The 16,457-nt window shown below is 42.5% G+C and overlaps 1 protein-coding gene across 1 annotated transcript in view; it reads right to left on the reverse strand.

Annotated features, from left to right (window-relative positions):
- Window positions 1-16,457, reverse strand: part of LOC139548874 (FRAS1-related extracellular matrix protein 2-like) — a 101,007-nt gene that overhangs the window by 77,037 nt on the left and 7,513 nt on the right. Inside the window, exon 4 of the mRNA XM_071358788.1 lies at window positions 15,656-15,745. Coding sequence (XP_071214889.1) covers window positions 15,656-15,745 — 90 coding nt within the window. The remainder of the gene's footprint in view (window positions 1-15,655; window positions 15,746-16,457) is intronic.

A 16,457-nucleotide genomic window follows, 5' to 3' on the forward strand; every position in this document is an offset into this window, starting at 1 on the left:
GAGAGTGAGAACAGACAGCCATGCCCTCTGTGCCAGATCAACTCTTTCTTATTGCCAGACACTACAGGTACAGCCAGCTCTGGAAACCATCCAGAACGTTTCTCCCTGCTGAACGACTTGCTATCATTCATCTGTCCTGGTCATTGACGTGTGTTTATGTTCAAGTCGAAGAGAGGATATTGTTTAGGAAACAGTCGAAGCAGAGAAGACAGACGGGTTGAGTGTTTCACTGTACAGAAAGTAACAGTTACACGAAGAGAGGATGAATGTTTAGGAAACAGCAGAAGCAGAGAGAACAGATATTTAACTCTCAGACAGCAACTCACCTCTAACTGAGGAGCTATGGTGATCTACACATTAAATCAATTAGAGGCCTTTAAACTCTGCTGGGCTGGAGGAGTATGATCAGCATTAACTCATCATGGGGCCGTATCGTTGAGTAGACAGACATGCCTACACATTATGAAGCATGTTGGTTCCTGGTGGGCTAGTGATGACATGTTTGACTGACTCTATCAATCAATCAATCACATTTATTTATAAACCTGGCTGTGCTGGGTGGAGATTATAACAGAACATGGCCAAGATGTTCAAATGTTCATAGATGACCAGCAGGGTCAGATAATAATAATCACAGTGGTTGTAGAGGGTGCCACAGGTCAGCATCTCAGGAGTAAATGTCAGTTGGCTTTTCATAGCCGATCATTCTACTAAAAAACAGACCTTTTATTCAACAGGATATTTATTCATCTGCGTCTTAATCTGTGTCTTAATATATAGTCAAATCAAAACAAAATCAAATCTAATTTTATTGGTCAAAATCAAATCAAACTTTGTCACATGCGCCGAATACAACAAGTGCAGACCTTACCGTGAAATGCTTACTTACAAGCCCTTAACCAACAATGCAGTTCAAGAAAGAGTTAAGAAAATATTTACCAAATAAACTAAAGTAAAAAATAATAAAAAGTAATACAATAAAATAACAATAACGAGGCTATACAGGGGTACCAGTACCAAGTCTATGTTACTCTCTCGTGGGAAACCTTCACTCTTGCGCAGACATTTAGAAACGAAACATGACAATTTGAAAAATAAGTGACAGTAGTTTTTGAGCGAGAATAAAGACGACTTTCGAGTAATAAGACATGTATAAAAGCAACAGATACCATTAATAAGAAGGGGCTAGAAGAGTCTTATATGGTGAGCTACCGAGTGGCTAGGACAGGCAAGCCCCATACTTAATTCGTCCTGCTGGCGCGGATATGCCTGGAACAATCCGATGGGAATATCAGATGGGAATATCCGATGTAAACAAATTGAGTGGTCATGTGATAATGAACTAGAATGTATTGGCCTGAACGTTACACTGTCTCCCCAAATGTATTTTACCCTTATTGGAATGTATAAGCCACCTTCCACCAAAAGTGTGTTTTTTGATCAGTTTAATAACATGCTTAGGGAATGTGATTTTGGGAAAGAGGTCATCTTAATGGGAGATTTTAACATTAATAATGAAGACAAGTCTTGTAGGAAAACCCTCAAACGGATCACTAATACATTTGACCTTACACAGCTAGTTAAAGGGCCAACCAGGGTGACTTGTTGCTCTAAAACACAGATTGATTTGGTGTTCAGTAATAAACCAGAGAGAGTGACTAAATCATTCAATATGGTTACTGGGCTATCTGATCATAATCTGACACTTATAGCCAGAAAGCTGTCTAACAGCAGGTTTAACCTCTCTACTGTTAGAAAGCCTGATCAACTAAGAATACCTAAGAGTGAATTAAACTATTTTGAAAACGCAATTAAGGGAATTAACTGGAATGATCTCTTGTCCTAAACAGACGTGGAAGCTGATAGTCAGGTTTTTCTATCCACAATCCAGACTACAATAAATGGTTTCCTAAAGAAAATCAAATCCAAACCTGGCCAAAAGAGCACTCTTCCTTGGCTAAATGGAGAAATCTGGAAATTGATGAGAGAACGAGATTATGCTGTAAAAATAGCCTTAAGACCCAAATTAGAGCATGACAGACGTAGGTTTACCATGTTGAGAAATAAGGTGATGAAAGAAATCAGACAGGCCAAGGAAAACTTTTTTATTAACATAATTAGTAAAGCAAAGGGAAATTCTAAATTGATCTGGGAGAATCTAAAAAAGTTAACAGGGAAAGACCATAGTAACACTGCAAAAAGACTAGAAATCATGGTGAATAACAATCTAACACAGGATGCAGTCGAAATAGCAATAGCCTTCAATTCCTACTTTATTGACTCTGTCAGGGTACTGACACAGAACCCCTCCACTGGTTTCTTGGGCTCAGTGCTAGTGAATGACACTCAACCTGTCTTCATCATAAGGGAGGTTTCTGAGTCAAAGGTGAACAAGGTGATTAGCTCACTAAAGAACTCTAAAGCCAAAGATGTGTTTGGGCTGGACTCTACCTTTCTTAAAACTACAAAGTGTGACTCATTGGCCCCATTACTAAGGTCACCAACACATCTATTGGTCTCGGGATGTTTCCAAGGGTATGGAAGTCGGCCATAATAACGGCCATCTTTAAAACAGGCGACCCTGCTGACGTGAGTAACTACAGGCCCATTAGTATACTACCTGTGGTGTCAAAGGTTGTTGAAAAGTGTGTAGCAGAGCAACTGATTGCCCACCTCAACAACAGCCCCTTCACATTACACTCCATGCAGTTTGGCTTCAGAGTGAAACACTCCACAGAAACGGCCAACTGCTTTCTTCTGGAAAATGTGAAGTCCAAGATGGACAAAGGGGGCGTTGTTGGGGCTGTGTTTCTGGACCTAAGGAAGGCTTTTGATACTGTTAACCATGAGATTCTCATCACAAAATTGTCCAAATTCAACTTTTCCCCCGATGCCTTGAGATGGATGAAATCATACCTTGAAGGCAGAACTCAGTGTGTCAGAGTGAGCAATGAGCTGTCGCCCACTCTTAGCTATGATGTGGGCGTGCCCCAAGGGTCAATACTGGGGCCCCTCCTGTTCAGCCTGTACATTAATGACCTGCCTTCTGTCTGTACTGGGTCTGAAGTTCAAATGTATGCAGATGATACAGTGATATATGTGCATGCAAAGAGCAAACAACAAGCTGCACAAGAACTCACTACTGTAATGGTCCAGGTTACAAAGTGGCTCAGTGACTCGTGTTTGCATCTCAATGTGAAAAAAACTGTTTGCATGTTCTTCACAAAGAGGGCAACAGATGCTACTGAGCCAGATGTCTATGTGTCAGGGGAGAAGCTCCAGGTGGCATCTGATTTTAAGTACCATGGCATCATACTTGATTCCAACCTCTATTTTAAAAAGCATGTGAAAAAGGTAATTCAGATAACCAAATTCAACCTAGCTAATTTCCGATTTATACGAAACTGTTTGACTACAGAGGTAGCAAAACTGTACTTCAACTCTATGATACTCCCCCACTTAACATACCGCTTGACTAGTTGGGCCCAAGCTTGCTGTACAACAGTAAGACCTATTCAGTCTGTCTACAAACAGGCTCTCAAAGTGCTTGATAGGAAGTCCAATAGCCATCTGGGCTATCTGATCATAATCTGACACTTATAGCCAGAAAGCTGTCTAAGAGCAGGTTTAACCTCTCTACTGTTATGTGCATCCTTTCAAGCACACCCTTCTCATTAACCTGTGGTGAGTTATTCACAATTTTTGATGAACAAATAAGAAAGCATGAGCTCCTGAGTTGGGAAAATCTTGTGCAATACACCGACGCATGTCTTGTATTCAAAATCCTAAATGGCCTGGCTCCCCCTCCATTCAGTATTTTTGTTAAACAGAAAACCCAAACATATGGCAGCAGATCCACAAGGTCTGCCATGAGAGGTGACTGTATAATTCCCTTAAGGAAAAGCACCTTTAGTAAATCCGCTTTCTCTGTGAGAGCTTCCCATGTCTGGAATACACTGCCATCAGACACACATAACTGCACCACATATCACACTTTCTCAAAATGCATGAAGACATGGCTAAAGGTCAATCAGATTTGTGAACATAATCCCTAGCTGTGTATTGCCACTTTCCATGTTGTCTGTTGTCTGTAGCTTGTGAGGTGTGGAAACACTTTGTTGCTTTTATGAATTTTGTCTTGCTGCTTTTTGTTCTATGTTGCTCTGTCTGTATGCTACGTCTTGCTTGTCCTATGTTGCTCTGTCTGTATGCTACGTCTTGCTTGTCCTATGTTGCTCTGTCTGTATGCTACGTCTTGCTTGTCCTATGTTGCTCTGTCTGTATGCTATGTCTTGCTTGTCCTATGTTGCTCTGCGTGTGCTCACTGCTCAATGGTTGTCTATATTGTAATTGTTTTTAATAACCTGCCCAGGGACTGCGTGTAACGATCTTCGTTGGGAGAAAGAGAGGAGGACCAAAGCGCAGCGTGGTAAGTGTTCATGATGAATATTTAATGGAACAAAACTGAACACTGAAATACAAAACAATAAAGTGAACGAACGAAAACCGAAACAGTTCCGTGTGGAACACACAGACACAGAAAACAACCACCCACAAAACACAATAGAAAACAGGCTCCCTAAATATGGTTCCCAATCAGAGACAATGACTAACACCTGCCTCTGATTGAGAACCATATCAGGCCAAACGAAAAACCCAACATAGAAAAACAAACATAGATAACCCACCCAACTCACGCCCTGACCATACTAAAACAAAGAAATAACAAAAGAACTAAGGTCAGAACGTGACACTGCGGTTGAAAATTAGCCCGGCTGGCTAAAACCGGCACTTTTACTGAAACGTTGATTAATGTGCACTGTCCCTGTAAAAATAAAATAAACTCAATAAACTCAATGCTGGGGGAAAAGGCCCAAAAAACTATACAGACAATGCCTTCAAATTTAATTTAATCAGAAGCCACTGCCAGATTTCTGGATAGGGCTGCGCTCAGAGTTTCTTGCCTTGGCAAATCGCGGTGTTAAGACACTGATGCCCTTTGCAACCAAGTACCTATGTGAGAGTGGATTCTCGGCCCTCACTAGCATGCAAACTAAATACAGGCACAGACTGTGTGTGGAAAATTATTTAAGACTGAGACGCTCTCCAATACAACCCAACATTGCAGAGTTATGTGCATCCTTTCAAGCACACCCTTCTCATTAACCTGTGGTGAGTTATTCACAATTTTTGATGAACAAATAAGGTTTTATATGTAAGATGGCTAAATAAAGAGCAAACTTATTGATTATTATTATTTGTGCCCTGGTCCTATAAGAGGTCTTTATCACTTCCCACAAGCCGGGTTGTGACAAAAACTCACACTCATTCTTATGTTTAATAAATGTATCGTATAGTGTGTGTGTGGCAGGCTTACAATGATGGCAAAAAATGGCAAAAAATGGCAAAAAATGGCAAAACATTTGAGAGTGCGCTGACCCTGGTGCTAGAGGGGCTACGTAGCTGGAGGTTGCAGAGGGAGGTGTTTAGGCACTATGGTGTTGAATGCTGAGCTGTAGTCAATAAACAGCATTCTCACATAGGAGTTTTTCCAGCCTTTCAACGCACTTCATGGCTACTGACATGAGTGCTACGGGGCAGTATTCATTTAGGCAGGTTACCTTCGCTTCCTTGGGCACAGGGACTATGGTGGTCTTCTAGAAACATGTAAGTATTACAGACTCAGTAAGGGAGAGGTTGAAAATGTCAGTGATGACACTTGCCAGTTGGTCCGCACATGCTTTGAGTGCACGTCCTGGTAATCCGTCTGACCCCGCAGCTTTAAGAATGTTGACCTGTTTAAAGGCGTTATCACACAGTCATCCAGAACAGCTGGTGCTCTCGTGCATGCTTCAGTGTTGCTTGCCTCGAAGCCAGCATAAAAGGCATGTAGCTCGTCTGGTAGGGTTTCCCTTTGTAGTCCGTAATTGTTTTCAAGCCTTGCCACATCCGAAGAGCATCAGAGCCGGTGTAATAGGATTCAATCGTAATTCTGTATTGACGCTTTGTTTGGTTGATGGTTCGTCTGAGGGCAGAGCGTGATTTCTTATAAGCATCCGGATTAGTGTGCCGCTCCTGGTATACTCCTCAATGCCATTGGATGAATCACAGAACATATTCCAGTCTGTGCTAGCAAAACACTCCTGTAGAGTAGCATCCGCGTCATCTGACCACTTCCGTATTGAGCGTCACTGGTTTAGTGCTTTAGTTTTTGCTTGTAAGCAGGAATCAGAAGGATTAGCTAACACAACGTGCCATTGGAACACAGGAGTGATGGTTGCTGATAATGGGCCTCTGTAAGCCTATGTAGACATTCCATTTAAAAAATCAGCCGTTTCCAGCTACAATAGTCATTTACAACATTAACAATGTCTACACTGGATTTCTGATCAATTTGATGTTGTTTTAATGGACAAAAAATTTGCTTTTCTTTCAAAAACAAGGACATTTCTAAGTGACCCCAAACTTTAGAATGGTAGTGTATATTTAGCAGATGTTATTGCAGGTGTAGCGAAATGCTTGTGAGAGAAGAGAAGAGGAAGTGGAGGGACTGAGAATCATGTAAAGGCAGGGTAAACGGTGTGTAATGGAGCCATAGGTTCAGGAGCAGAGCAGCTGTTACTGTGAGCATCAGTCTGTAATCAACACACTGTTCCACAACACAGGATCACTAACCAAATGGTTAAAGAGAGACAGACAGATAGACAGCAGCATAGGTGGGGTGTGAGGAGGTGGAGTGTGAGGAGATGGAAGTGGGGTGTGAGTAGATGCTGACATCTTAAAACAGAATCCTGTCTGGAACCTCGTAAAACATGTAAAATAATCCTTACTCTGAAGCCCAAAAGTGATGCTTATAGAAGTCTTATTTCCTGAGGACACATACACGCTCAATTGATGTAAGTGTGTGTATGTGTGTGTGTGTGTGTGTGGTGGTTTAATTATGGGATGAAAAACATCAGCGGAAATGCAGTCATCGTTCTCCTTGGCTGAGGGGAGGGGATTACACTTACACACACACACAAACACACATACCTAGTATTCCCCCATCCCACACATACTCCCTGACCTCCTGCTGGAGTGTGAGTGCTTGTTCACTATAACCACGGCATTCAACCAGCTACAGCCAAAATACCCTGAGATTACACAGCCAGAGACAGACAGAGGGTGACAGAGACAGTTCAAATGTGTTTTCAGAGTCAGCAGTGATTAATATTGATCATACAGCTCATGACAGCTTCTCAAATGGCTTTCCTGGTCAAAAGTAGTGCACTATGTAGGGAATAGGGTGCCATTTGGGACGCAAAAAGGTCTTGGTAGACGTTGCTACAGACATCAGCTCCTGGATGGTTCTGAGAACCTGGGGAGGAACATCAAGGTGTTTACGGTAGTGACCTGATCTTATTCAGTTTCACAAGGCAGAACTAAGTAACACCTAAAACTGGCCTGCTGGGTCTGGTGTTGCAGACAGTCAAGCGATGGTAACTGGATATGAGAGAGACAGATTCCTATTTTTCTCAGGTACTCAGGATCAATGGTCTAGTCTGGAATGTACTGCTCTACACAAAAGCCCTACTCTTTTAGACAACTCAAAATCCTTAGTTACAAACTCACTGTAACACTGTATTCTCATAGCTCACCTTGAAGACTTTTAGCTACAACTGGGATAAGATTAGCATTTCTGATTGTGAGTTTTTCAGGCAGGTACTGGTTAGGAAGTGAGTGAAACATCTCCAAGACCTGTCAGCTGAGTCCTGGAGCAGCAGGTTAAGAGGTAGGGTACGCTCTGAAGAGAGGGAGAGAGAGACATTTTTTCCTGAAGATAGTGAAAATGAGTGAGAAAGAGAGACACATAGAGAGAGAGAGAGAAAGAAAGAAAGCACTGGAATGAAAACCAAAAGCCAGGGCAGGGTGTGTGTCTGGGACAGACAGGGACAAACAGGGAGCCATTTCAGTTCAGCTCAGTTCCACTAACACCCTCCTGTCTGGGAATGAGAGATGCTGCCAGGGCCTGTGTGTGCTCAGGTAAACCCGCATGAATACCCCGACTGATGAAGAGGTGAAGGAGCTCCAAAACACAACAATTAACCGGCTTAAACATGACAGGTGCTCATCCCCCTCTCCTCTCCTCCTCTCTACCCCTGTCATGTCCTGGTCTAAAAACAGTTATGACACTTTCTGTAATTAAAGCAGTTTCAAATTGCAGGGCCTCGTTTCTGTGTGTGTGTGTGTGTGTGTGTTTGCTCATGCATTTCCTTTAGAGGATAGGAAAACAGCTGAGAAGTGTCTCCAAACATAAAAAAACATGAAGCCACAAACGAATGTGTGTAACTTCAACCCTCAGTGATTATTCATTCAAAACCTTGACTAGCCTGACAAGTAGCAAGACACACACATGCCTCTGTGACTGTGACCTCTCTTTTGGTGCAGGATTCATCCACTGCAAAACCAAGACTAAAGACAGGCTGTGCTTCCTTTATTTCATAATACTAAAGGAAATGGTTTCTCATGAAAAGTTCAGATGATGAATGGCTAAGCTCCTATTCTTTTCTCTATGTTCCGATTATATGTCAAGCACAGCAATGAGGTGAAGGATGTGTTTGTAAACCTCTGAGGTTTGTTCTTGTCAACGGGGTTGAGAACATCAATAGATTATACACCAACAGTTTCTCTGACACACACACAGATACACACACACAAACACACACACACTCACGCAGCAGGTTATCAAGGTAATAGAGGTAAAAGAGGCAATAGGGATGATATGTTATTATCTTTATGTCAAGACCAAGGTTATTACAACCTTATAATGCATTTCAGCATGGTGATATTTACACTTACATTTTGGCGATTTAGCAGTCAGGATGACCTGAAATATTCTGCTTTTACAAAATGTGATGCTGTTTTCAAATGAAACACAATACCTTGCTCTTGTTAAAGCTTTTAGAATTGATTTGTTTTTTCAACTAAGTTAGGTAAAACAACCACACATATTTAGGTTATCTACAGCCCCAATCCAGCAAAGTCTCCTTTGCAGGTTGGGCAGTGTTCATCCCCTTTCGGAATGACATCAATCACTCAGCAAGAACGGCATCTGGCAGCAACCCAAATCTAACCAGGACAAAAGTTATTAGCAGCTTTACATGGATAAACACAGACAGACACACACACACAGATATAGACTACATGCGTTTTCAGAGTATGCGTTTCCACTGCTCCAGAGTCCAAAGGCGGCGAGCTTTACACCACTCCAGCCGACGCTTGGCATTGCGCATCGTGATCTTAGGCTTGTGTCCGGCTGTTCGGCCATGGAAACCCATTTCATGAACCTCCCTTCGAACAGTTCTTGTGCTGAGTTTGCTTCCAGAAGCAGTTTGGATCTCGGTATGAGTGTTGCAACCGAAGACAGACGATATTTACGCGCTATGCGCATCAGCACTCGGCGGTCCTGTTCTGTGAGCTTGTGTGGCCTACCACTTTGCGGCTGAGCCGTTGTTGCTCCTAGACATTTCCACTTCACATTAACAGCACTTACAGCTGACCGGGGCAGCTCTAGCAGGGCAGAAATTTGTACCAGCATACCTGCGCATGCATCTGACAGGAACTCCCAGAACATTCTATATCACACAACTCGTCAGTAGTCAGCTCATCTCTGCCAGTTAAAATATGTAGTCAACTCCCAGCGTAAAGTGGCGTCATTTATCAAGTTAATGCATTAACTGAAGATTTCAACTTCGACACAATGAATAGCCCTGTGGCTTCATGCCAACATTGATAAAACTAACATCAGTCTTGTAATACAGCATTATGGAAAGCTTGGAATTTCATAAACATTCTACCACAGCGGGGAGGAAGGAATCGAGGTAAAGCAAATGAGAGCATTCATGCCTTGTAATGAGTGCTGTGTGTGAGTGGGTTGCGGCAGCTGCATGCTTTATGTAGAGGTTTATGTTAGCTGTGAAAGCCGTAACACACACACACACTCACACACACAAACAAACACACACACATACAGGGGAGGCAGCCTCCAGCACTGCTCAGATCATTACTAAAACAACTCATGAAAGATAAGCAGCAAGAGAACAATTATTGACTGCATTTGACATTCACCTACTCCTTGTGAAGTGCCTGTCTGACTACCAAATGACTGATGAAACAAGCTCAGCTAATGAATGAGTCTGAAAGACAGAGAGCCGACAGAGAAACTCCTGCAGTGTTTTGAGGGAATAGAGAAGCACCTTCATGGTTTATAAGAGGATATAGAGAAAGAGAGAGAGCGAGAGAGAGAGGGAGCGAGAGCGAGAGAGGCAAAATGGGAGGGAGAGAAAGAGTGAGAGAGAGTGAGGGAGGAAGAAAGAGAGGAGAGGGTAGAGAGACAGCGAGAGGGGACCGAGCGAGAGGGAAAGGTAGGGGAGATTCAGAAGAAAAAGAGAGAAGCAGATCCATGACAAATAATCCAACTGAGAGGATAATACAGGTATTGACTGAACTTGACTCCACAGCGACAGGAAGGACTCTGAATTGGCTTGAGCATCACCAGCATGATAAAAACCCATTAAATCTTCTCTATGATAAAGCCTCAAAAGTATTGCACTTTACAGGGAATGGGGTGCCATTTGGACTGCCTAGCAGGTTTTATCATAGAAAAGATTGAATGGCTCACACCAGCTAACATCCCCATTAGCTCCTCATTCAGCTACACACAGAGTAGCAGATTGCTGTAATAACCTGTGTATTACCTCACTGAACCCCCTGCTGCAATAACCTGTATATTACCTCACTGAACCCCCTGCTGTAATAACCTGTGTATTACCTCACTGAACCCCCTGCTGCAATAACCTGTGTATTACCTCACTGAACCCCCTGCTGTAATAACCTGTGTATTACCTCACTGAACCCCCTGCTGTAATAACCTGTGTATTACCTCACTGAACACTCTGCTGTAATAACCTGTGTATTACCTCACTGAACCCCCTGCTGTAATAACCTGTGTATTACCTCACTGAACACCCTGCTGTAATAACCTGTATATTACCTCACTGAACACTCTGCTGTAATAACCTGTATATTACCTCACTGAACACTCTGCTGTAATAACCTGTATATTACCTCACTGAACCCCCTGCTGTAATAACCTGTGTATTACCTCACTGAACACTCTGCTGTAATAACCTGTGTATTACCTCACTGAACCCCCTGCTGTAATAACCTGTGTATTACCTCACTGAACACTCTGCTGTAATAACCTGTATATTACCTCACTAAACCCCCTGCTGTAATAACCTGTGTATTACCTCACTGAACCCCCTGCTGTAATAACCTGTATATTACCTCACTGAACACTCTGCTGTAATAACCTGTGTATTACCTCACTGAACACCCTGCTGTAATAACCTGTATATTACCTCAATGAACCCCCTGCTGTAATAACCTGTGTATTACCTCACTGAACACCCTGCTGTAATAACCTGTATATTACCTCACTGAACCCCCTGCTGTAATAACCTGTATATTACCTCACTGAACCCCCTGCTGTAATAACATGTGTATTACCTCCCTGAACCCCCTGCTGTAATAACCTGTATATTACCTCACTGAACACTCTGCTGTAATAACCTGTGTATTACCTCACTGAACACTCTGCTGTAATAACCTGTGTATTACCTCACTGAACCCCCTGCTGTAATAACCTGTGTATTACCTCACTGAACACTCTGCTGTAATAACCTGTGTATTACCTCACTGAACCCCCTGCTGTAATAACCTGTATATTACCTCACTGAACACTCTGCTGTAATAACCTGTGTATTACCTCACTGAACCCCCTGCTGTAATAACCTGTATATTACCTCACTAAACCCCCTGCTGTAATAACCTGTGCATTACCTCACTGAACCCCCTCCTGTAATAACCTGTATATTACCTCACTGAACCCCCTGCTGTAATAACCTGTATATTACCTCACTAAACCCCCTGCTGTAATAACATGTGTATTACCTCACTGAACCCCCTGCTGTAATAACCTGTATATTACCTCACTGAACCCCCTGCTGTAATAACCTGTATATTACCTCACTAAACCCCCTGCTGTAATAACCTGTATATTACCTCACTGAACCCCCTGCTGTAATAACCTGTATATTACCTCACTGAACACCCTGCTGTAATAACCTGTATATTACCTCACTGAACCCCCTGCTGTAATAACCTGTATATTACCTCACTAAACCCCCTGCTGTAATAACCTGTGTATTACCTCACTGAACACTCTGCTGTAATAACCTGTATATTACCTCACTGAACCCCCTGCTGTAATAACCTGTATATTACCTCACTAAACCCCCTGCTGTAATAACCTGTATATTACCTCACTGAACCCCCTGCTGTAATAACCTGTATATTACCTCACTGAACACCCTGCTGTAATAACCTGTATATTACCTCACTGAACACTCTGCTGTAATAACCTGTGTATTACCTCACTGAACACCCTGCTGTAATAACCTGTGTATTACCTCACTGAACACCCTGCTGTAATAACCTGTATATTACCTCACTGAACACTCTGCTGTAATAACCTGTATATTACCTCACTGAACACCCTGCTGTAATAACCTGTATATTACCTCACTGAACACCCTGCTGTAATAACCTGTATATTACCTCACTGAACACTCTGCTGTAATAACCTGTGTATTACCTCACTGAACACCCTGCTGTAATAACCTGTGTATTACCTCACTGAACACCCTGCTGTAATAACCTGTATATTACCTCACTGAACACTCTGCTGTAATAACCTGTGTATTACCTCACTGAACACTCTGCTGTAATAACCTGTGTATTACCTCACTGAACCCCCTGCTGTAATAACCTGTATATTACCTCACTGAACACTCTGCTGTAATAACCTGTATATTACCTCACTGAACACTCTGCTGTAATAACCTGTATATTACCTCACTGAACACCCTGCTGTAATAACCTGTATATTACCTCACTGAACACTCTGCTGTAATAACCTGTGTATTACCTCACTGAACACCCTGCTGTAATAACCTGTGTATTACCTCACTGAACACCCTGCTGTAATAACCTGTATATTACCTCACTGAACACTCTGCTGTAATAACCTGTGTATTACCTCACTGAACACTCTGCTGTAATAACCTGTGTATTACCTCACTGAACACCCTGCTGTAATAACCTGTATATTACCTCACTGAACACTCTGCTGTAATAACCTGTGTATTACCTCACTGAACCCCCTGCTGTAATAACCTGTATATTACCTCACTGAACACTCTGCTGTAATAACCTGTATATTACCTCACTGAACACTCTGCTGTAATAACCTGTGTATTACCTCACTGAACACCCTGCTGTAATAACCTGTGTATTACCTCACTGAACACTCTGCTGTAATAACCTGTGTATTACCTCACTGAACACCCTGCTGTAATAACCTGTATATTACCTCACTGAACACTCTGCTGTAATAACCTGTGTATTACCTCACTGAACCCCCTGCTGTAATAACCTGTGTATTACCTCACTGAACACTCTGCTGTAATAACCTGTGTATTACCTCACTGAACACCCTGCTGTAATAACCTGTATATTACCTCACTGAACACTCTGCTGTAATAACCTGTATATTACCTCACTGAACACTCTGCTGTAATAACCTGTGTATTACCTCACTGAACCCCCTGCTGTAATAACCTGTGTATTACCTCACTGAACACTCTGCTGTAATAACCTGTGTATTACCTCACTGAACCCCCTGCTGTAATAACCTGTGTATTACCTCACTGAACCCCCTGCTGTAATAACCTGTGTATTACCTCACTGAACACTCTGCTGTAATAACCTGTGTATTACCTCACTGAACACCCTGCTGTAATAACCTGTATATTACCTCACTGAACACTCTGCTGTAATAACCTGTGTATTACCTCACTGAACCCCCTGCTGTAATAACCTGTATATTACCTCACTGAACACTCTGCTGTAATAACCTGTATATTACCTCACTGAACACTCTGCTGTAATAACCTGTATATTACCTCACTGAACACTCTGCTGTAATAACCTGTGTATTACCTCACTGAACACCCTGATTACTCCCAGGTCGAGGGTAAGGGTGGGTCGGGTTGGGGGGGGGAGGGTGTACAGGAGGTGTTTAGAGGGTCAGAGAGGTGCCTGTGGGAAAAGAGGCCCTTGTCTGAGGACCCCTTTGTATTCCGTCAGACCGTCACGGCCGTGGAAGAGCAGAAGAAAGAACACACTGTCAGCCACTCTACTTAAACTAATCACGAAGCACCAGCCACATCCACCACCATTCACACGCCTCACACTGCAACTGCATCCTGAACGGGACCCTAATCTCTATATAGTGCACTACTTTTCACCAGGGCCCATAGGGCTTTAATCAAAAGTAGTGCCCTATGTAGGGAATAGGGTGCCATTTGGGACGTAGACACTGCCTCTCATCGCAGGCAGAGCTCAAAGTGAGAGTATTTTTCTGCTAGTGGCCCATTCCATACATGGAGAAACTGAATTGGCCAATCATGTTGGGGTGTCTGTTGGAGGCCGTGGGTAGGCTGGTGAAGTAGGATGGTGTAATGCAGACATCCCAGAGCATCTCTTTGTCTAGCCGACAGACAGACATGCGGGCAGGCAGGCAAACAGACAGGCAGCCAGACCTGACAGGCAGCCAGACTGGCTGATTGACTGACTGTCTTTCCTGAATGATTGAGTGAGTGAGTGATTGGCTGGCTGGCTGACTGACTAGATGAGGGAATGACTGTTTGGAATACCATACACAAGAAGAAGAATGATCAAAATTCTACTTCCATCATCTGCCAGCTGTTTAGCTGTTAGTCTGTTTTCAGCAGCTCTTTCCAAACTTCAATACTATGATGTTTCCAAAACATGACTTACAGTATTTGCCCTGAAGACAGTCAACTAGGTTACGTACCAAATGGCACCCTATTCCATAGCTTATGGGCCCTGTTCAAAAGAAGTGCACTACATAGGGAATAGGGTGCCATTCGCATAACTAGTTGCCTCTGTGAATCAATGAATGTTACTTTTATTACATTGCTGAGAGATGTTCAACAGGGGACTTCTGAACTGGACTTGTGCTATATAATGATCCAACATACAGTACGTATACAATTCCAGCCTGCTTCCACATCCCCCTTAGAGAAACCTCACAGTACTGTAGGACTACATGCTAAACGTGATAAAATCATGTCCCAACAAGCTGCTGGAGCAGCTGAAGATTCCTTCCTTCCTGTCGACACGTTTTAAACAGATTTCCATCAGTGTCCTCTCTCTGGCATCACTCAAGCAGAACTTCAAGGGGGGGAGGCATCAACGTTGTTTTATATACTGCTGTTGTTGTTTAAAGGGATTACCTGCTGCTCAGTTCTATATCACTATGATGTATCTAAAGCCCCATTCACATCAATGCACTCATCCACTGCAGCTTAGATTTTCTCCTTCACTGAAAAGATTAGGCTACAGCTGGAAAAGCCTGCATCCACAATGTTGGTTCACAAAACACCTCTCAACTATTAAATAGTTAGATGTGGTATTATTTGATGTAAACCATCAGTACCATCAGTAAAACATTTATAGAATGACTTACCATTGTCCTCAATGGAGAAATAGAAGATGTCACTCGTAGCATTGTCACCATCTCTTAGTACGTAGCAAATCTTCATGTCATCAATTTCAGCTGAAAAATAAAATCATATTGATGTAATTTACTCTTCTACTCGTCTTGAAACATATCGGCCTTACATGTATAATTCATGCCATTGCCATGCCTTGCATGTTTCCTAATAGACTCTAAGAAAATAGACTCAAAAAATGTATAATGCTGATATGGTAGGCAGGGTATAATACAATACATTATTACAACATTTGATATGCATATCTGTGATGAACAGTTGTAAGGCATTTCTCTATTATAGCTTTCTGATGTTGCTTAAAACTACATGTCATATTACTGAACTACTACAACCTATTTATACACTGTTTGACAACTTATTTGGAAGAAGCCTCACCAGTAAAAAAAGAAGAAGAACACAAAGAAGAAGAAAGTGTTATAGAGATGCAGGAGAGGAGAGCTGATTTAACTCAGGCTGTTTAGAGTCTAACTATATATTAGTCTGCTAAAAGACGAGGAGCATAAAGAAGAATTAGACTGCAGGAGCTACACCACATCACGTCTGTCTGCCGCATCCACTAACAACGCTATGCTGGAGTGGGTTAAGACTGATACTAACTAGGAGGAGGGTTGGTTCTGGAGCGGCTTCTTGATAGGCCGGGAGACTGATATCAGGGAGGAGGGAGTGAGGTGTAATGCTGCCCCTGCTATCTTCTATATTTGATGTCAAAACATTTCCCTTCAAAGCGGCCGGCTCATAAAAATGGAGAGCCAGTTT

Source organism: Salvelinus alpinus, chromosome 22 (genome assembly GCF_045679555.1).
Source record: "Salvelinus alpinus chromosome 22, SLU_Salpinus.1, whole genome shotgun sequence".
Classification (NCBI taxonomy): Eukaryota; Metazoa; Chordata; class Actinopteri; order Salmoniformes; family Salmonidae; genus Salvelinus; species Salvelinus alpinus.